Source organism: Anser anser (assembly GCF_964211835.1).
Source record: "Anser anser genome assembly, chromosome: 4".
NCBI lineage: Eukaryota > Metazoa > Chordata > Aves > Anseriformes > Anatidae > Anser > Anser anser.
In genome coordinates, this window is record NC_139724.1 from 4,285,209 (window position 1) to 4,307,019 (window position 21,811).

The 21,811-nt window shown below is 38.9% G+C and overlaps 1 protein-coding gene across 3 annotated transcripts in view; it reads right to left on the minus strand.

The window, feature by feature from the left end:
• EGF (epidermal growth factor) overlaps positions 1-18,054 on the minus strand; it is a 61,677-nt gene extending 43,623 nt beyond the window's left edge. For 2 of the 3 annotated variants that reach the window (XM_083834337.1, XM_083834335.1), the window contains exons 1-5: positions 17,316-18,054; positions 8,578-8,709; positions 4,910-5,109; positions 3,762-3,943; positions 503-733 (exon numbers count right to left, since the gene is read on the minus strand). In XM_083834337.1, coding sequence (XP_083690463.1) covers positions 503-733; positions 3,762-3,943; positions 4,910-5,109; positions 8,578-8,709; positions 17,316-17,442 — 872 coding nt within the window. In that variant the 5' untranslated portion in view covers positions 17,443-18,054. The remainder of the gene's footprint in view (positions 1-502; positions 734-3,761; positions 3,944-4,909; positions 5,110-8,577; positions 8,710-17,315) is intronic. The other variant, XM_083834336.1, reaches the window with a different exon arrangement.
• Between the last annotated feature and the right edge of the window lie 3,757 nt (positions 18,055-21,811).

Sequence of the window (21,811 nt, forward strand, 5' to 3'; positions counted from 1 at the left end):
TATAGGACATTTTTACCACATCTGCTGACATTTGCTGGAGAGCCTGAGCACAGGGCGTTCTCCAAGCCTCCCTGACCAGCAGCTGAGGAGGACAACAGGCTTAGGGAAGGATAGGAAAGACCTGGTGGAGCTCAAGCTCTTGAGCATAGCTCAGACACCTGAGCTGACCTACCGTGACATTGGACAAATCATTTAATCTCTCTGCTTTTGGCTTCTCTATCTGCAGAAAAAGGCCACTAATAAACATTTAGAGAGGATTTCTGAGGATTAAGTGGTTATCGTTTGCTAGCTTAGAAGATGGAGTACTCAGTGGCAGTATTATCCTTGCAACAGTGTCTTTTTTCCATTTTCAAATCTGTAGTTTTAGATCTACAGTTACACGTCATTTCTGCTACACTTTGTACTCCTCATGGTGTTATAAAATGATAAAATAAAAGTCTTCCTTTTATTTGGATACCCAGGAAATGAGTGTTTTATTTCTGACAAACTCAGAAAAACTCACCGGCCAGAACTCTGAAGCAAATGAACGGCTCCTCCATCATAGTCACACGATCCAATATGGGAAATCTCCTTCCCATGGTCATGCTGGATCCAGTAGAGCCTTATGTCAACCAAGTCTAGTGAGATGGCCTTTATCTTTTCTGTGGTTCTTAAAATATTTCTCACATCATTTCCATTGAGAGATGCTCGGTATATACTGGAAACTGTGCTGTCAGATGACCAAAATAACAACCTGCAGGCAAGAGAGGCGTGTTTTGGAAAAAATATATGTATATGTTTACAAGATCATATCACTGCTACACATTCCTTATTTAGTTGCTCCTGTATACAGAATTTTTCAGTCTTACCACAGTGCTTCCAGGACCAAAACTAATCATAAAGCAAAAGGCTTTCTCAATACACATTGACCTATTTCAGGAAAACCCCATATACCTCTCCCTTAACATAACTCTATTAAGAATGGAAACATTTTTGACAACAAAGCATTCTCTGTTTAATGGAAGTACAGTTACCACTACATTTTTGCTACAGTTGTTTTCTTGTTTTAATAAACAAGTTTCTATCAGGGACTCTATGACACCGTTCAGGAAGCAATGAGGTATTTGAAATTTATCTCATGTAGGTCAAGCAGGAATCAGCCCAGCTTAACCATGAAGTGGTGTTGTCTCTCTCTCTGCTTTGTTCAGCCATGCAGTCAGTGAAGGAAACTGGAATAACCACTCAGATCTGCAGGGGGCTCCTGCAAACTTAGGAAAAGGCACGTCTTTGAGGCAGCTGTGCATCACCCTCTGCCTCTGGGGAGGAATCCATCTCCAGAAATTCTAGTCCAACATGTCACACAGTGGTACTTAACTTAAAAATGCCATGTCTATTATTGTTTTCATTTATTTCTACCTTCTTGCTGGTTATAGCAGCCAGACTATGCTGTCATTGAATTAAGACAGTCAAAATGCAGCTCCAATACCCAAATCAGTTATGCACTGAAGCTACTTATAGCTCAGGTTATTCATGGATCAGAACCCAGATTTACTGATGTGACTAAGGTTAGCAACAATTCTTCCTTCCAACATGGCAAGTTACCCGTCATTATTGTATATTTTATTTTTTAAGGTTTGAGTTCAGATTATTTGCTTTAGTCTCTTATACTTTTGCACAAAAAACTCCAGGAAGCTTTATGATTTTGCCTTGTCTTCACAAAATTAAAAGATTTATATGTATGAAACAGTGTGCCATAAAGTCAGCTTTTCTATGTTTATTTAAACTATTGTTATAAGGCCAAAAACAGGATTAGATCTCACCGGTAAGGGACTGTACTAAACAAGTAGGAAGAACCAGTCCTTGCCCATGGCTTTTCCTCACTTTTACATGGTCTACAATTATCATATATTATTAATGTATAGGCAAAAACATATGGCCACAAGAACAGTCCAATTTTCTACTGCCATTTTTAAGCACTTCATTAATATCTAGTTACATTTCTATAACACCTGCTATTTAAGAAATTTCAGTGATCAGGAAGGTTGGATAAATGCTAGGATTCACTTTTTATTAATAAGGAAACTAAGAAACGAAGGTGGTTATAGTCTCTGTGCACATCTTTTGCAAGGCAGCATGTGGACATAAAATGGTATAAACAAACAGAAAGACAGAAGAAAAAAGAACAGCTTGAGTAATTGCCAGCATTTATCTTCTTTGCCCTCTCTTTCCCTTTATTTTGAATCCTTACTTTTCATCATTCCTAAACACCATTCTCTCTCTCTCTCTCTCTCTATATATATATATATATAAATCTTATAGCTATAGTTGCATTATTAGTAGCAAAATAATCTTATCACTGCTAATAATCTTATCCAGACCCTTTCTTTGAGAAAAACTGTTATTAGGGTATCATATTGACCTTCATTACTTAAGAGTTGCACATATTTTAGGGAAGACACTGTTGTAATCAGATTTAATGCATGTTTATATCTGCTGGATAAACCTACTGTTTTTTATTTTTTAAATTCACTTCACATTAAAAATAGAGCCCTTAGAGTTTGCATACAAGCAAAATGCACTAGGACATAAAAATGATGTTAGACTCCTTGGAGCCTACTTTCTTTACAGTTCATTACTGGCTTACTGGTCTTTCAGTAAGCACATAAGTACAGCTTCAGTGCTTGGTGAATCACACCTAGGTGAATATACGCACTTGAGTCTCCACAAACTTCTGCATGAGTTCAGCAAATACACTCTTATAATGCTATTTGTAACATGTCTTTCTGTGGCATTTGACAGTGGATTTAAGGACCCGTGAATATTTCCAAAACTGGGAAGTACTATATTAAAAGCAAATCAGCAATATGTATATATATATAAAGGCTGCTGTTCAGGTCTTTAAAGCCTACCCAAATGACAAGACTCCAAGGAATACTACTAATATTACTATCATCAGAAAACTATTTTATGTATAAATGCAATATGAAAATACACACAAGTCTTAATATTAAAATATTTTTCCACAGTGCAGAGCAAGCTTACTGCAAGTTAAAAGTGGCAACAAAAATGTGATTTTGCTGTACCATAGCATCTCAAAGTCTCCTTATCTTTTATTTTCACAGACTTGAAGAGATTTACATGTCAAGAGAAATTAGCATGGAGAGACCACTGTGAAAATTCATATCAATAACTTCTGAGGATGCCAAAACTCTTATTTAGCCATGGTTCTCACTGCAAATGGCTTGAAGCTGAAAGAAGCATCTTTATGAAGGTCAAATTACTGATAACAAAAAGCAGCAACTCTAGAATCAGAATCAATATTCAGAGCTACTGAGGAACAAAGGAAATAGGAACTTTTGTTTGTTTGTTTTTCCTGAAAATACACTAATTAACATTCTAAGTATGCCACGTTTGGAGCACAAGGGACTCCCAGCATTTGCAGGCATCATAGCCCTTGGTGCTCCAGTTCTAGTTTCTGTTACCCTGAAACTTTCATCGAGAAATGACCAGCACTGCTTCTTTTCCCTCAGCTGTCCTCACTAGCAAAGTTCTCCCTGATGACCAATAGGTATAGATTCTGCATTAGACTTTGATGGGCTTTTCTCACACTTTTCTCTGGTTCTCTCATATACTTGTCAATATTTTAGCCTATTTTGTCAACGGTCAAAGAGGTATTGGGATACAGATAACACACTGCACAGAGTATCCTTAGAAACCACAGTCATATTACTTGACATATTTTGAGACCATTTTCATGAAATTACTAACCTAGTTAAAATTACCTTTGCTCTGCATCAATGGTAATCTTTGTGGGACGACCAACATTTCTTAGAATAACTCTGCGTTTCTTCCCATTCATGTCTGTTGCTTCTATGGTTGATTTCTGCCTGTTGGCCCAGAGGATGTCTTGATTTATCCAGTCAATAGCAAAACCTGAAATGCCTTTGTCTATGTAACACAGTCTCTGTAAACAAGCAAAAAACAAGTTTGCAAGAAGCATATGTAATAATTTAGGCTTGACTTTCAGTATAGGGACTACTGTGCTAGACTGAGGCTTCCCATCTCATTCCACTGCCTGCTTCATTTTCTCTCAGACCTGTAGTTATTTCTCTTTCTTATTCTTTAATCACTTTCATTTGGTCTTTGCACTTTTACATACCCCTTCTGAGCTGTGTAACTCCCTAAAAAATGGAAAACTGTTCTCCATCAGCGATACACTGGACTGATCTTTTAGCTACAACTTCTTCCTACATTTCACAAACTAGGAAGTACCCAGACCTGCACTGTTACAGATGGGGGAAAACCTAACACACTTTTGCTGGACCCTGATTCTTAAAAATCAGCATAAAATATATCAGTTAAGACTCCACATGGGTACAACAACACTTGCAAATTCTCTCCAACAAAAGAAGGCTCTCAGCACTAAAATGCAGCAACAACAGCCTGTCTTCCCTTTTAATCAGCCAGAGGCAATGAACTGCACAGTTTTTTTCTGAACAAAAGATGCAGTGCTAAAAGAAGCATTTATGCAACCATAGAAACCATTAAAAGATTGGAGAAAAAAAAGAGTAGGATTTCAAGCACATTCCACGCATACCATTTGTGCCAGTTTGAGTTACAGTAATCTGGAAGACAAATTTCCATAACAATTAATTTAAAATTGATAGAAGTATTATTGTCTTCAAAGCTTCAGTTTGTCTCAATATCCTCCCCTTCATTTGATCCATGGAAAACACTACGTGTATTGTGAATGTGAGTAAAACAGCATAGACTCAGGACTAGAACTATTACAACACCAAAACCTGTTTAATTAGTCCGAAGTGACAACCAATGAACAGGAACTCCAGAACTGTACCTAAAGAGCAGGTGGTTTCTTTACAGGGTTTTATGCCCAGGAACTCAGAAAATTTCAGAGAACTAATAACTTTACCTCTCGTTTTGCGCCAGTCAGGTGAATTCTTTGCAGAAGTCGCCTTTCTGAGTCTACCCAATACACTTTCTCTTCTGTATAATGGAAGTCCATAAGTATTGACAGACCAGCATCAGCCACCAATCTTTCGTGATTGGTCCCTTCAGTGTCAATTCTAAAGATGGCACTTCCATGGCTAAAAAGTAGGAATGGTACAGGGTCTGGTGTGGAGAAAAATAAATAAATGAGAAACTTATTAATAGATAGAAGTTGTGCTTTTGCTACATTACATTAAGTTCTCATCAGTATTGTACTAGGAAAAGTTCAGGATCTAACCATTTCTCTCATATTTAATGATGACTTTCCAAACACATCACAGAGTGTCAATATGATGTAAACATAATGGTCCCTTCACGTTTATTGCTGAGAATTTTTTAGGTTAAAAAATATGAGTAATGAAACTGAGACTGCAGAAAAAGTTGTTACCACTAATTCCAAACCCTACAGCCTAGTCAGAGGTCAGAAGAACCATCACGTGCATGCCAGCAGATGTTGGAAAAATTATGCCATGGATGCATCTCCAAGACGAAGACCAATTCCAACTATTGCTCCGTAGCAGGAACTTTTCACAAAGAGATGGGCTGGGGTCTCACTTTAACTGTCCAAACAGGGAAACTGAAGATCCCAAGGTAGGGCAAAGGAAGAAGCTACAAAATGTGGAGGTTTCTTGTGACATAGAGGGATGGAGGAAAGCAAAGGATCCTTACTTGAAACTCCTACAGCTCAACAGCAGCAACTCATTACAAACAAAAATTGTATTCACACTGACTGAAAGGTATAGGCATATCAGTAAGTTAACATGAAATATTTTAAAATGAAAAACTCAATCCATTTATGACCCAAACTCTATTAATCAAATTAAGGTTGAAGTGATGAGCAACTAGGATGGGCCAAACAGCCTTATCATGGCCTTAAAACCAGGTGGTAACTATGGAAGGAGTTAGTGGGTTGTAATGGTTGGTGGGGCTGCAGATTACACTAAACCAATTTTATCAAGTCTTATTTGTTATTTTTTAGGGTATCATCACAGGACAGGGTTAAGATCATCCAGGAAAACTTAACTGCATTTCCAAAACAGAATGTTTTTTGTTTAGGTAATTTGAATATCATGGATATCTATATGGTGTGTAGCAGAGGAAAGGAGTTTTTGGGTAGCCAGCCACATTTTAGTCTTTTCTAACATTATATCTCAGAACACATAGCTCAGTCTTCAATTTACCACTAAAACCACATTCAAAGAAGAAAGTCCCATTATGTTGGTAATTGGGGGGACTTATAACCTGGTTGCCTGAAACAACAGATCATGGCACACAAAAAATGCTCTAGTCAGGCAACTTTGAAATACAATTATTAATATAGATCCAACAGAATGACAGCTTTAAAACCCATCTAATCACTTGTTGAATTGATTTTCCAGGAATGCAGAAGTAACTCTCTGCTTACCAGGGATGTCTGTCATCAAGGATGCACTGAAATCAATTTCCTTGCACATATGCTTTTGATAACTAAACTCATTTTATTAATCAGTTTTGCAACCTTTTAACTAAGTACCTTCATTATTAACATGAAACACAAGGCTTTAAACTCAGCTGACACCATTTCTACAAATTTTAGCCAGGTGCCATACCTTCACCATGGTTGCAAGGTTGTTTGATGCAACCCCCTTCACAGCAGAGGAAAGGGACCAAGTTTGATTTCTGTGGTGAACAACAAGTTCTGACGAGCACTCAGGATGTAATTTACTGCTATTCACAAGGACGGTGGTCAGCTTTCTGACTTCTATACTAATACACTGGTGTTCATTTGGAGTTTTCAAGGTATTACCCAGTTATAACAGCTACTCCTGGGATGTTAGTGTCTCCCTTTTTCTGCTGCTATTTGTTCGGAGAAACCCCATGTGAGAATATTTAAACTATGAAGACTTATTTTACGTAAATGAAGGGTGAAGTGTAGCAAGGTTGATTTATCTCAGGAATTTGACAGCTGTACTGCCAGCATTTTTGCCAATTAGTTGACCAAGAACATTTTTATACTGTGTTTTTTTCATTTCCACTCTCTGAATTTCCCACCAGGAACCTGTGAATGAGGACTGAACAAATCTGACTGCAGAGGGGCGAGCCAGATCTGGGACTTAATTTTATCAGGGGTTTAATGATCAGATAAACAACACCTGCATAAAAGACCTTCCAGTATTTAAAACACGAGGACATATCACTTTGTGTACCCCCAACAGAAGAATTTATACATAGCATAAGGATAGGGTTCCTTATCCATCACGGTAGCTCCTGATCCATCACTTCTGGTGCTATAAAGGTTAGTAATAACTTTAAAAAAACAAAAGGTTGAAAACTTCCGATAATGTATAAAATAGGATTATGCTTTGAAAGATAGCTGAGCAGAAATATTGTTGTAAGTTAACAGGTTTGTTTTTGTATCTCTTCAGTTCAAAAGTGAAGAGTTTAGAAAACATTCTTTAAAAAGAATATATCCATTTAAAGGACTAAACCTATTTAGGCAGGACTGAAAAAAAAACAGTCATACTTTGCTATCACTAAGAGTGATTCTAGGAGCTGACTGAGGTAACTGTGTTGGTGAAAATTTGGGAGCTGCAAAGAATATTTCTGATTGTTGTACATGGTCCCATTGACTACACCCAGAGGGACTGGAGTATATCTCCTACTTCATGGATCAAAAACCTGTCCTGCCATATCCCATCTCCACATTAGGGAGAGTTCCAGGTAAACACTAGACAGAAAAAGAAAACCTGAACTCCTGGACCAGAAAAGAGTTTTAGCATATCCCAGACAGGAACCAAAACCAGACATTCAGGAAACCAAAATGGAGAGGTGAACTTCAGAGCACTCCCACCTCATATTCTAGATGCAATATAAAGTTAAAACAATTAATAAAATCTAACTAGATCTTTTTTTCTATGAGTAGCATCAGTGCAGGACAGAATTAAGGTTATTCAGAGACCATAACTATGGATGTTTTCCCCTCAGAAGGGCTAAAAGCTTATAAAATTTGGATGCAGCTTGTGTTCAAAAATCAGTTTAAACTTTTGGGACAATAGGAAAGGCCTCACAGTAGCACTCATGTTTATTGTGATTATTCCCTATGGACCAAACCTAAAGTAAGGGCTTCCTGCCTAACATTTCACAGCACTGTCCCTAACCTAAATACACTAGACAGACATCAATGCCAACAGCCCAAAAGACGCAACAGTAGCAAGACGTTATGCATTGCCCTCTGTTCCTGGAAGTGGTAAGGAGAGGAAAACAGAGATTTCAGTTCTGAGCACAGAGAGAGAGTAGCTTTACTGAATAAGAAGTCTTCATTTGGTTTTGTTTGTTTTTGTTTGTTCATTCTTCTTTGCACCACTATATTTTCCATTCTTCACCATCACTCTTCTGTGGCATCCACTTCCACTCTTGCCACCTACCTGCACAGCAGGAGAGGCAGTTTTTCCATCAGCAAACCAGAGCACCCCAGTTGCTGTCCAGAAACTAAGTCAGCATTGTGAGTTGAGACCAGACAGGCATGGCTCACTTCAAAATATAATGCCAACTGCTAAATAAATCTAAGACTCTAAAGCTCTGTTATAATCACCAAACAGAAAATGACCTTACCATTCGCATAGCAAGACCGTTTGTCAATATCCAAGGTGTAGCCAGGCAAACAGGAGCAGATATAGGACCCTGGCACATTGATACAGGTTTGGCCACAGGCTCCCAAACCACCTTCAAGGCATTCATCAATATCTGAAATGTGGTTTTGAACAAATCAGGACAACTTGATGAGCAACAACAGTACAAATCAAACAGAAAGAATACCATTGGCATAGAAAGCTGATAACAAGCTAGTTAGAAAATGTAAGTTCTCATCATTAAAAGAGGAAAGGAGAATATCTGTATTGCTTTATGCATTGGTCTCAGGATCATTTGCCTTGCTTGTTTTCACATGCACAGTTATTATGTGTAATTTTTTTAGAAATTACCATTCTCCCTTGTGTCTGGACACTCTTCACAAATGGTCTCTGATTGCCCAAACACGTGGAACAGACTTATCTCGTACACAATTTATGTTATTTGTATTATCATTTGCTATGCAAATGCTGCCTGCAGCTGCTTCCTTCTATTGTTATCCCTCTTTCCACAATAACATTTTTGCAAATAAATTACCAAATTTTGCAAAACAGCAAAGCTGCAAACAGACTGCCACAGCACTGAGCTCCACCTTGAGCTCATTTCTGAGTTCTTTTAAGTTTCAAAAACACATACAAAACATTAAAAAAAAAATACCACTACATTCTGAGAGCAGTAAGCCCAAACCAACAAACCAAGGCAGTAAACAAATAGCAAACAAATTAATTAGAAATTTGACTTTTAACTGATAGATTAAGCTAAAACCTTTGGAAATTAGAAGATATTTGATGTATTTATGGTGTTTTATTAGAGTTTGAGACAATAAATATGATAAGGAAGGACTTCATTTTCCAAAAAATGTCACCATTGAGGAGCACATTTTACACTAAGGGCGAAAGAAGTTGACTCCTTTGGCAGTACTCAGCACCACAGATGGCTGGAAGGCTCAAAGAAACTTCACATCCTACTGAAATCAAATGTATCTGATAGCAGCTTGCTGAGGTTCTTGGCATCTGGAGTACCATACCCTTGTGTATTTCTTGGACAACCACTGTGAAGGATGCTCTGAGGAGCAGCTTCTCCCCTGCCCAGGATCTATTCGATGTCAGTGGCTTTACTTCTGGGTTTTGTCATTAGCATAAATCTGCATTTGTACATACACGAAAAAGGAACCAAAATGAATTCTTTTCAAGAAACACATTTGATTAAATCACTAGAGGACACCAGACCGTTATGAGAACTACTGATATGTATTGTTCTATGTATAGCTTAGAACATTTTTTGTCTTTATTCCTGGTGAAGACTTATATCAAAGTTGTTAAAGATTGTGGATGTTTTACAACCATTTAATGTATCTGTACAGTTTAGGGAATGTTTCTGTGGCATTTTCAGAGTTTTTCCACAATGTATGTTCCATATAGCAGACAACAATAATAATTTAACAATACATAAATAAAAGCACATAACAATGTGGCAACATACAAGATGTAATCAGACCACGTGCAACTGATTTTTGTTGATCAGAGTACGAAGGTAAAACAGAAGCACTTCCAACAACTTAATTCCATAAAGCACTTTAATTCTAAACCCCAATCTTCTTCACAAAATCAGCTTTCAGGAGCATATTTTCCCACACATACTAGGGCTGCACATGCCATTCTCCATGGATTAAAGGAGTAACTCCTCCAAATGCCCTCCAGAAAGGTTTGAATGGTTTAGAAGTTTGCCAATGGGCTACAGAAACCCGGAGTTCTAGGTTGCCAGTTTAAAATCAGCCACTCCTGGCTGACATTGCCTGGATGTCATTAAAATCAAAGAGCTCTTTGATAGCCTATACAGGAGTGCTTTGGTGACCTCAGCTCATTGTCACAGCTGCTGTCAGTGTTAACAGAGATGTGAAGGAGTCTGTGGACACGAACACGGCTTGTATCTCACCCTGAAGCACTGGTTTTTGAATGGAGTAACTGGTTAACTAAGCTGGATGAACAAGGGCAAGACTCAGCTGATGAAGGCTATAATATAATTCACGTCAGTCAATATAACTTTTATGACAATAGTGGCCTGTTAAATAAACCTGATGTTACTCCTTTGAGGAAATCACAATTAGGGGTGCTAAAGGCAACTGTGTAGACGTAAGATTATTAAAGACAGAAGTCATTTGAAAAAGCAATGCGAAGCACTAATGAAAGAACTATCATTCAGTCACAATAAAGAGTACATTAAATACGAATAAAAAGATAGGCCTGACCTGCAGATTGTATCTGGAAGACTGCTTACTCTAAAGAGGATTTGCATTCATTCTAGACAAATATCTGACTGCTTAGCAAGTTACAGGACAAGAAAAGTCAAATCAAAATACATATACACACAGGAGAAATGAATGACAGTGGGGAAACAATTTTACTTCTGTATACGGCAGTGGTCAGACTATTGGAATGCTCCTTGTATTTCTCAGATATAGTTTGTTAAAGAATCTTGAAAAATTAGAAAGTGGATACAATAAGGTTAAAAAGTATGATTTGAGGGTAAGAAAAATAACTTTTCAGTGAGACACAAATATCTCTGTTTAGTTTATCAAAAAGAAATTTGGGAGAGGACTTGATCACAGTGTACAAGGGTCTTCACAAAGCAAAAGCATCAGCTTTTCTAAAGGACAGTTTAATCTTTTGCAGGAAAGACTTAACAAGGACCGATGGCTGAGCACTGAAGCCAGGGAAATCAATTTAGAAATTCAATTCACATTTAACACAAAATGTGATTCACTAAGGGGACTAGCTACCAAGAAAAACTGTGAAGTTGTGAAAACCATCAGTGGATGGTCTCCAGGCAAAGCCAGAATGGGGAGACGTGCTTTAACCAAGCACAAGTTACTGAGCTATGCACCAAGGTAACTGGGCAATGGCCTGTGATTTACAGGGAGGTCTTTTCCAGCATTAAGCTATATGAGTCTACAAAACTAACATTTTGTGAAGGCCAAAAAAAAAAAAAAAAAAAATTAGGAGAATTTGACCATAAAACCATCCATCAGGTGAAAGTAGCAATAGTAGCAATGCCTTCACCTGCATGCACTCTTTGTGCCAAAGAGAAGCACACAGTCGCATCCTGCTGTGGCTGTTTTATGTCTCCTGGCAACCACTTCCCCCAGTGGGAACTTCACCCTGTGAAAGAAATCGGCTTAGGAAACACAAAAGCTGTCTGCAGTGCCCTGACAGCCAGTTCTGAAAGGAAGAATGAGGTTCTGCTCAGCTCTCAAAGGCTTCTTTATGCAGAAAATGCCTTGAGAATCAGCAAAAACGATGAATCATGTCATCATGATGTTGGCAGCCCTCAATGACTTTGCATATAAATATGCCACTTTGTTGAGAGTCCTGAGAAATGCTCTGATTGCAGAAGGTGAAGCATTAGTATGCCTGGCAGGGACACAGAGAAACCACAGGGAGCCAGAGGCCACCTTTCATTATAGCCCCGAACACATAGATTATGTACATAAAATATACACATGCAGATACACACACTCAACTTCACTCAAACATGGTTCCTGTGGAGTTGAACTGGGAATGAATTCAATCTGCTATACCCAGCCACCACCATAATCTTTTCAACAAAGTTGAACACGAAATTTCAGCTGGGTTACAAATGCTCCAGCTACCAACACGTCACAATAAGATAGAAGTAGCACAGCTCAGTATCTCTGCTCCCAAGTTCTTAAATGAGGTTCAAAGTACAACCTAATCACTCTCAGTTTTTGCTAGGGTAGAGGCTGTGGAGTGCTTCTATACCGTGGTAAGAAATATAATGTGAATGCAATAAGGTGTTTATTAGCTCCTGGACTCTTCCAGTTCAGGGCCATTCTGCATAAAGCAGAATCAAATTTAGAATTGAATTCAAATTCAGAAACCATTTGTAAACATTTTGAAGAAAAATGGAAAAAAGATCCCAAAGTCCTATGATATCGTTAGTTTTCTACCTTTCTGAACTCAGATCTCAAGAGTTCGGCCACTAGAATGGGAAAAAAAAAATACACTTTTTGGTTGTTGTTGTTTTACCTTATAAATAAATTGTATGCATAAATAAGTAATTTCTAAATCATATCCAAGGCAAAAATTTGAAAAAAAATGTAGTTCTAGTGGGCCTCTACTTCCCAGATCATGTAGTTCAACTTTCAACATAGTGTTATTGGCTTGCCTTTCAAAGACGAATTTCATGATGCAGTTATCTGTCCCTTTTTGAAAGGCATCAGCAAATATTGTCGTCCAGCTCCAGCAGGTTTCAAATTAGATACTAGAAAGTAGATGGGTTTTGCTCAAAACAGAACATAAGATTAATATCTGCTATTTTCCACTGAAAAAGACATTTTTTCATTTCCAATGAGAAAAACATTAATGAGTCTTAGTCACTGGCCCTGGAGTCTACTCCTCAGCCCACTTCACAATTAAACTTCATGTGTAGTATGATGCCATTGCTGTCATTTCTTGTGACATATTTACCCCCTTTCTATTTTGATGCAGTTTCTTACAGCTAAGGATAGTATTCGTCCACATTCAGCTGGATCCAATTTCCAGAGAATTCAGTGGGAATCTTCTCATGAATTGGCCTTTGGGCTCAGACCCATGTTGAAGAATTCCCTTCTGTTATTTGGTAACAATATTTTCAGCCCTCTTTTCCCCAAGGCAATGGAATATGAAGTGAGCTAGATGGAAGACAACTACTGAAAAGAAGCAAGCAGACATGCTTCGACTGCATCTCTTCTGAAAAATAGGGTTACAGTGGGGTTTCAAAAGGATTATCCCTAAAGCTATGTCATGACAGGGGTAGACAACACAGCTCCTCATTTCACTGTCTCTTATTGCTCTTTACGCAATACTTGCAGGGAAAGGGTAGCTGTGAATCAGCAAGGTTTTGACATTTCATATTCTTCAGAGTACAACATAAGAGGTCTTAACAGTGTGTCTTCAGAAGGCTGTATGGAGCAAACTAAAACCAGGACTTAGCTAACTAAGGTGAATTTAAAGACGTAATACAAATAGGAATAATTTAATATTCCATAAAACCAGTGTTCTATGACAGGAGAGTCGTGAACAGCAAGAAAGAAAGGAGGAAAGTTTAAGACACAGAAAGAAGCATCTGACTAAAAGAGTAGACCTATATAGTTGCAGTTGTCACCTTCAATTGCAGCCTTTAGCTTTGTAGGAACGTGTAGCATGCTAGCCCTGAAGAAGTGACAAGGGCTGATCAGATAATGTCAGAAGTTAGCAGAGACCTGCAGAATTTAAGGATCTATGGTTAGGTACAACTTTACTAGTGTGGGTTGTGTTTGTTTTTTACAATTTTGTTTTCTGATTTTTAAATAACTATCTTTCTTCACCTTGAAAGCTTACAAAATGAATACTTAAAGTCAGCCCTGAAGCCAAGGTACAGCGTTTTTATATATTGCCTTTCAGTATTCAGAAAATAAATATATTTACCTTGGGTAGCCCAGGGCTAACAGGCACTAGTGTCTAATCTAAAATCAGTAATGCGAGGGGCTGCTCTATGGGTGTCTTCAGATAAACATTGCCATCTGGGGATTTTTATTTTTGTTTCAAGTAAGGAAAGCATCTGTATACCATGAATGTAGTATATTTATATATATATTGGTATTTATACCATTATAAAACACAGTGTTGTTAAAGCAGTACTTCAGGAAGGGACAATCAACTACTTCCAACAGGCATAAGACCCATCCCCTGGTGTACCGTTTATGCTTAGATGGTCAAACATTTTAGAAACAGAAGCTGTCCCAGTACCAACTATGTATGCATCTTTACCTTGTAGGAAGAACTGTGTGGCCAAGACTATTTTTCTTTTAGAGGTAGAAGGTCCTGTTTTCACTAGAGTCTAAGGAAGATGAGTCATTGAATGGTAACTGAGTCCCCAGTCTTTACATCAGCTTAAAATAAATGATTAAATCAAGATGACAATGTCAAGAATTGCAGAAATGCTTCCAATAGTATCATAAATTTTTGATAAATGGATATGCTCATGCACCAGACTAGCCTTATTTTGACCTCATGATTTGTTCTCCCATACTTTGTCTCTTATAAACTGTGCTGTTCTGGGCTACATGCCCCTCTCCCCCCCTCAAGGCCTTTCCTCTCTTGGCATACCAAGTCAGGATTCAAATAATCTCTCTTAAAATAACTGTATAAAATTATGTGAAACATTTAGGGTTGGATTTCACTATCCTTCCACAGGATGAGAAGGCCTTTGATCTTTGAATACCCCAAGAAATAAAAGGAACTAATTAAGAAGCAAGATATTTAACAACGTAAGAAGAGCAAAGCCTAGACCTTCATCTGTAGTGGTAGTATGGAAAAACGAATCTAGAAAAGTTAGAAAAACACTTCACAGCAAGCGTTGCTTGTAACAGCTCTCTTACAGAGAGCAGGCACCTTCTCAGCTGAGGGTAGCCCTTAGGGCTGGCAGGATGCCACCACGGTCATGGACGACACAGAACACTTTACAATTGGTATACTTATTACAGCTCACTGAGAACGGTCGCCAAGCCACAGTTCAGCTTGCTGTCATTGTTCACAGTTCAGTAGTATGAGTCATGTCTCCCACTCACCACTTTTATCCCCACTATTACCTTCAAAGCCTGCCCCCAGCTTCCTACCACTTGCTTCCACTGCACACCCTCCATCTCACGTAATTAATGAACTAGAATATCATACATCCGATCTTCTGGTCAGAAGGGAACTTGAGCATCAAGCACAGAGAAGAGGGGAAATCCAGCCATCAAAGTATCCTTCAGTCTGATATTTCACTTCAAACCTTTGCCTTTTCTTAATCCCTTGCAAATCTCTAATAAAAAGATACCTTAGCACACCTCATTTTTCATTTATTATATGTTACACAAAATAGCTCATAGCAATGTCAGCTCTTACTCAAAAGACTACTTCTATTACTACTTCTTACACAGTTTGCTGAGTTACTGTCCCTTCAGTTTTGGTGTTTTACCTAGAATCCCCCCCAAGACTAGTAGAGCAACTGAAACATCTAATTTTCAACAAAAGTTTTCTCCAACAAAAGTTTTCTCCATTAATGGAAGAGTGATGCACATTAATTTGCAAGGTAAATCAACTGAACTTAAAAAATAAAAATAATCCTGTAGCTCTTTGAACTTCAATATTTAGAGTTCATTTTGGCCTACAAAAAAAAGCCAACCAATATACTTCATTTCAGGAGGATTGTCCTGAAATGGAGGTGTCAATTGGGCAACCCAATAATGTAGAAGTCATAACTAATATACATCCTAATTAGTTCATGGAAACCAGGTTCATATCAGCAAATAACATGGACCTATAGAAAGGCTCTGTAAAGTGCAACAATTGTTGAGGATCTGGCATACAGACTGCACACATTTCAGTGTGGGGTTATGGAGAACCAGGTCTAGTCTGGGCCTGTGGACCAAATGGCTATCAACAGCCATGAGAATAGATGCTCTCCTAGGGTACACCTTCTGGTTTATGTTGGCCTAAAGGGAACCCAGTCCATGCACTCTGAGACTACTCCATAATATTAACACAAGCATTAGTAAGAGGCAGCAGTATAGAGATTTGTTTCAGGAGGGTGTTCCTCATTTGTATTCAAGCATCAGCATCGAAGTACCCTAGGTGTGTTTGGCTCTCTGACAAACCTTTGGTCAAGTCTGTCGTTTGTACACAAAAAATGCCTAGCTCCTCCTCTCTCAATATGAGGGCATTTAACACGCATACTTCTATTTTCTGCTTACAAGCTGGTATTTCTTGGCAGAGCACACAGAGAAGGCACCTGTTATTAAATCACTGGAATCATGTCAAGAACTGAGTCAGGGCCTCTGAAGCCCAAGCAACTAAGGCAAAAGCATTAACTCCAAGTATTAGGTCTGTTTGCTGGGCTTCCAGGGAATTTCCTCATCTCCTGCTCCAAAAGCCCACAACTTCACTGGCCCTGGCTTTCTAAAGAAATAAATACAGAAAATTGGCCTTCAGGGTAGCAGGGTGAAAAGAAGGGCTCTGTCATGCTTTGTCTTACACTTGGTAAAGAATAAGAATCTGCATTTCACATGTTCTGAGTCACTGGAGGATCTTTATACTAATAATAGCATCATACATCTCACTCAGACTTTAGCACTGCTGTATCAAACACATCTGTGTTTCACGTATTGTATGAGACACTCATTATACATTAGCACACATCTACACCTACCTGTATGAACACAGAACAAGTAGTTTTTAAAATTATCTAGCCCACATCGAAGTATATCCCAATACATATAAAAATATTTAAAAATACTTTCTTTATAAATATAGAAATATAAAAATACACCCATGCCCAAATGATACACATATAAAAGCACAAATACATGTGTGGATGTGTCAAAAATAAAGAGACACTAAAGCTATGGAAAGGAATTTTAGTGACTAGCATTCCGTTCAGACCTCTTAATGATCATATAAATCTTTATCCTGCTTTCTGATAGTTAAACCGACACACAAGTGACTGATTTCTGAATAACAAACTAAACAAAATGAGTTCTGTTCATTATGAGAAGCAAGGGATACTGAAAAGTTGCTTTATCAATTCTGCCAGTACAACACAGTCTGGTTAAAAAAGAAAAAAAAAAATCATTAACAATTATGAAGTTCAATTAAGAGAATACAAATGCGGCTTTCTTATTCTGTGAATGGTCAGCTACTTACCTATACAGGCAGAGTTTTCAGTCTTTAATCTGTATCCATTAGGACAGTTCCAGTGCTGCAGAGCTGAGAGGCTGACAAAACCAATTTTAAAAACCACTGGCAAAAAAGCAACAAGGAAGAGAAACATAATCTTGAGGTTTTTTTAAACTGTTACTAGAGAAGAACTAGCTTGTACGCAGTCATATCCAGGACAAAATGAACATGTGTAATCCCAAAAGGTTTCTGCAATCTCCCGCTTTACACTCAGACATCTTATCACAATACCAAGTTTTATCTTTGCCTTGCTTTTCTTGTCACTTTAGTCCTTACTGTGTCTGACTACAACCTTGAAGAAATTCCTGGGAGATTTCTTCCCCACACACGTCGTTTTCTCTCTCTCTCTCGTTTCTTTTTTTTTTTTTTTTTTTTCTTTTTTTGGAAGCCAAGTATGAAATGCCTGACACTCTTGCCACAAATTTAACACAGCTTAAAAGCAACACTCGCAAGGATCGCTGTCATTTTCCTCCCAACAAGCAAAGCTGCTGTTTAAATCTTAAAAGCAAAGAATTTAGAAAACTTCACCGCTGCTCTAAGTGAAGTACAGGGAGTGAGATCTCCAGGTACCGTCCTCCAAAATGCAGTTGCTTTTTACGTACAAGCTCGGACGGACTCCTCTTTGCTTTTTAAAGCTCTACTTGCCCCACCTCTTCTCTTTTTAGTACCACTTGAGTGAACCCTGTGTTTGCAAATAGTAATGTGGTCAGTTCCTTACTACAGGGAACCGAGCCAGAATGCTGATACCCAGCCACCCATAATAAATACAGTCTATTTAGAAAGGCAGCCCCTCATGCTTGAGAAGTACCTACAGCGTGACAGCTAAGTTTTATTTCTCATGGACTGTAGCCTGATTTATACCTTGCCTGTTCAATCGTGATTAGTTGCATTAATTTTAATATCATCTTGTGTTTTACCACCAGAAACAAATGTTGTCTTTAAAACATTCTATGCAAAAAGGAAAAAGAAAATCCTTCCAGTTTCTCCAGTAATGGGAAATACAAATTGTCTTAAGGTCAAATTCAGATCTAGGGTATGCGTCTGTGATTCTGACATCTGACTTCTGACAACAAGAAGTTGCAGCCACCTCTCTCAGGTCTGAATTTGGCCTTTCTGCAGTTCCAGGAAAATACCTGCTGCCAGAGACCAAGGTAACTTGTTATGAGCCTGCAACTCCCACCCAGATCCCAGTCATTTGTATGTGCACATCAGTGTTGTAGAAGGCTACTGCTGTGGTGCAATGCATTTTTACACCTGTTTTGCTGATGTATATGCACTAGAGAAATTCCAGGAGCATCAGTCTCCCAAATCAGGCACAAATGCAAGTAATTTGCCCAATTTTGAATGTGCTGAGATTTAAGCAGGTGTTTAAGTAGTTGACTCCACTGGGCTTTGTTGCACTAACTACTGTAATGCATTTTGGTTCTCTTGCTTTATTAATTATTATTATTATTATTATTATTGTTATTTCCACAGTATTGCACTAGGATAAATGCTAACACGACAGCTGGGAACAGCAGCATCAGACAGTACAGACAGTAACCTGCAGCTGTGCAGACTCTCTCCCTGAGAATTTCCCTCCCCTATATTGGTCTGAATCGATAAGAGTCCAGACTTGCACTGACAGAAAATAAGAAGCACAAAAACTGCTTATAAACTGGACCACTCTCCACTAAAAGCAACTGTCTCTTGATGGTTTGGGTCTGTGTGTAGCCACATTCTGTTTGCTCGATCTTCACTGCTGCAGCTAACGCAACTAATTAAACCCGGACTGACAAATGGGAGCCACGTTTTCATATACTCTGCTCAGAACTGAGTCTCTATTCTGCGTGCTATAAAATCCAATAATAGTAATGTAAATTATGCAGGGCCAGACTCATGCCAAACAGTATTTGCTTCTCCAAATAGTTCCCTGGAATACAAAAGGGCAACCAACGGGAAAGTGCAGCAGTGCCATCCCATCTAGGATTACAGGATCCTGCCCAGGAACCACGGACATGCCACTTGAGTCTATTTTGCTAAATTGGTTCCTCCCAACATGATTTTCTTCAGTGTTCAAGCTGGGAGCATGCAACCTGGACAGCTCAGAAGGAATGTCTCACTTCTTTGTGAGTAACCACCAGCAGAGTGTTTGCTAGTCCCGGCACAGCTCTGACCTCTTCCAGGCAAACTCCCTGAAAGAGACAAAATCAACAAGATCTCCCTTTCGTATTAAAACCCAGAAGCAATTTCTGTGTTACTCCAGAAGCTCTCACGTTCTCTTAGTTTCTCATTTACATGCATTGTCCTTTCCAAACATCTCCTAGAGTCTTCCTGCCCCCCGCCATCCATTTCCTCTTTTTTCCTTTACTCAAAACATGGTCAAAAGCATGTCCCAGAACTGCACTTTTTTCTCTAAATAACCGTGAAGAGAGAACTGTCTGACACATCAATACCACAGTGATCTTTTCTGGAAGAAGATATCCCTTCTCTGCAGTCAGATGAAGAGTGGTTTATAAAGTCATTGACTTCACCATCCTAGAAATAAAGGAATGGTTTAAAAACAGGCAGAAAAAACTCTTAAGAGGGGAAGCTGGTTTCTCAACCTTCACGAGCCACATGTGCCTCTGACCAAACCTAACCCCCAGAGCCACTGTGTGATATGATCCAGGCCTGAGGATGTGCATAATTTACTTGAAAGTAGATAGAACTGACCACCTCCCCTTAGGTAAAATCAGAAACTTCTCTCCGAAGTATGAAATCCATCCGGCTGTACCACAGCTAAACTTTTCAAACATACCATTTCTCACCAAGTGGTTTAGCATGCCACACACAATGATTCCTTCACACCTGAAGTCATTCATCAATGAAGAAGTCGTTTCAAATATGTTATAATAAAGCAAACTATTGTGCCCACCTACAGGCATTAAGCACAGAAGTTTATTTCAGCTTAGCATTCATACAATAAATTAGACTAAAATAGCAGGGTAGTCTCTCTTGTGGTACTCACCACACAATCAGCCCAAATGATCTTATAATCATCTGTCCCAGTACATCAAATGCAAAGAAGTGACTTAGTTTATTTTGGCCTGCTGACTTGGTAACTGATGAACTAACAATAAGCAAATGCTCTTTTCTTCTTTTCTTTTGGACTTTCCACTATTTCATCCAGCTTTGGCGGGTTTGCTTTGCCAAAGCTGGTAAAGACCAGCTAGTGATCCTACCGGAGAGGGTCTTGTCCCCTACCTTGGCAAAAAGCTGCTGTTCCCGAGTTCAAGGACAGTATGTTCTGGCTGTTCCAAAGCTGTGAACGAAACGGAGCCCTCCCTCAGTTTCCCAGGGCTTTCACTATCTATATTGTCTTAATTAGCACATTGTTTGAATCATATATTGGCTTTTATTCTTGCTTACTAGACGTTATGCTAGCTTGTCAGCACTTCAACTTCTTTTCCTGTCAGCCCCTACAAGTTTGATCCTGGCCTCAGGCATATTCTGATCTGGTTAAAATTATATTTTATAGACATCACAATACCAATTACTGCCAATACAGGTTAACGATCCTATGCGAGAGTTCACTGAAATCGCGTAGGAAATGTGTAGGGGCTATTCCTTACGCCAAGAGGGCAGAACAGAGAGGGACACTCAGATCCCCACAAAACCAGACCCCAGATCCGTCCCAATGGCCCCAGGGAATCCGCCAGCCCTGGTCACAGTGCCTGCGGACACAGACTTCTTCAGCAGGGGTTTCGCCACCACTGCAGGAGCTGATGGACACAGGCTACTTTTAATGACATTGGGGACTTCTGATAGCCTTCAGGAAAGAAAAAACAGACAGGCCCAGAAAAAAAAAATAAAAATAAAATCCCACATTTTTGTCAGCCGTGCCTTGCACTTACCTAAGCCTGACCTCAGTGTCAGTTTGGGGATTGCCCGCTCTGACCACCCTCCTTCCTCTGGCATGGCAGTGCCCGATCCCGTACTGCTGACACCATTTCAGCAGGTTGAGCCTACATGGTGCATAATTCTGACAAAAGGGACATTAAGACACATTAAAGTGCCTGTCAAGCAGAGCAGGAGGGAGGCCCAGTGGGAGAGAGCAGCATATTCTAGTGATCTCTAAAAGCCAGGAATGCTTGAAATCTCCTCCCGAGGTATGACGGCCATTCTTTTTTTGGCCTCAGGCATGTCACTCATTGTTCTCTTCAACAATTTGGAGATGATATTTGGCTGGCAGAACATTTTAATTTAATTTATTAGCAAAATTAATAGAAGAGCAGGGTTTTAACCATGAAAGCATTACGAAAACCAAGTGCTATTGTAGGTAATCTCTTTCCAGTTGTCTCAATTTATTTCACAGCAGAAATTACAACAAATACCCACTGGATTTTTTGGCAGTTTGAATTCCACATCTTTTCTGCTAGGGTTACACATTTTCCAGCTACAATCTGATCTTAAGGAAAAGACAAAAAAAAAGACTCACTGAA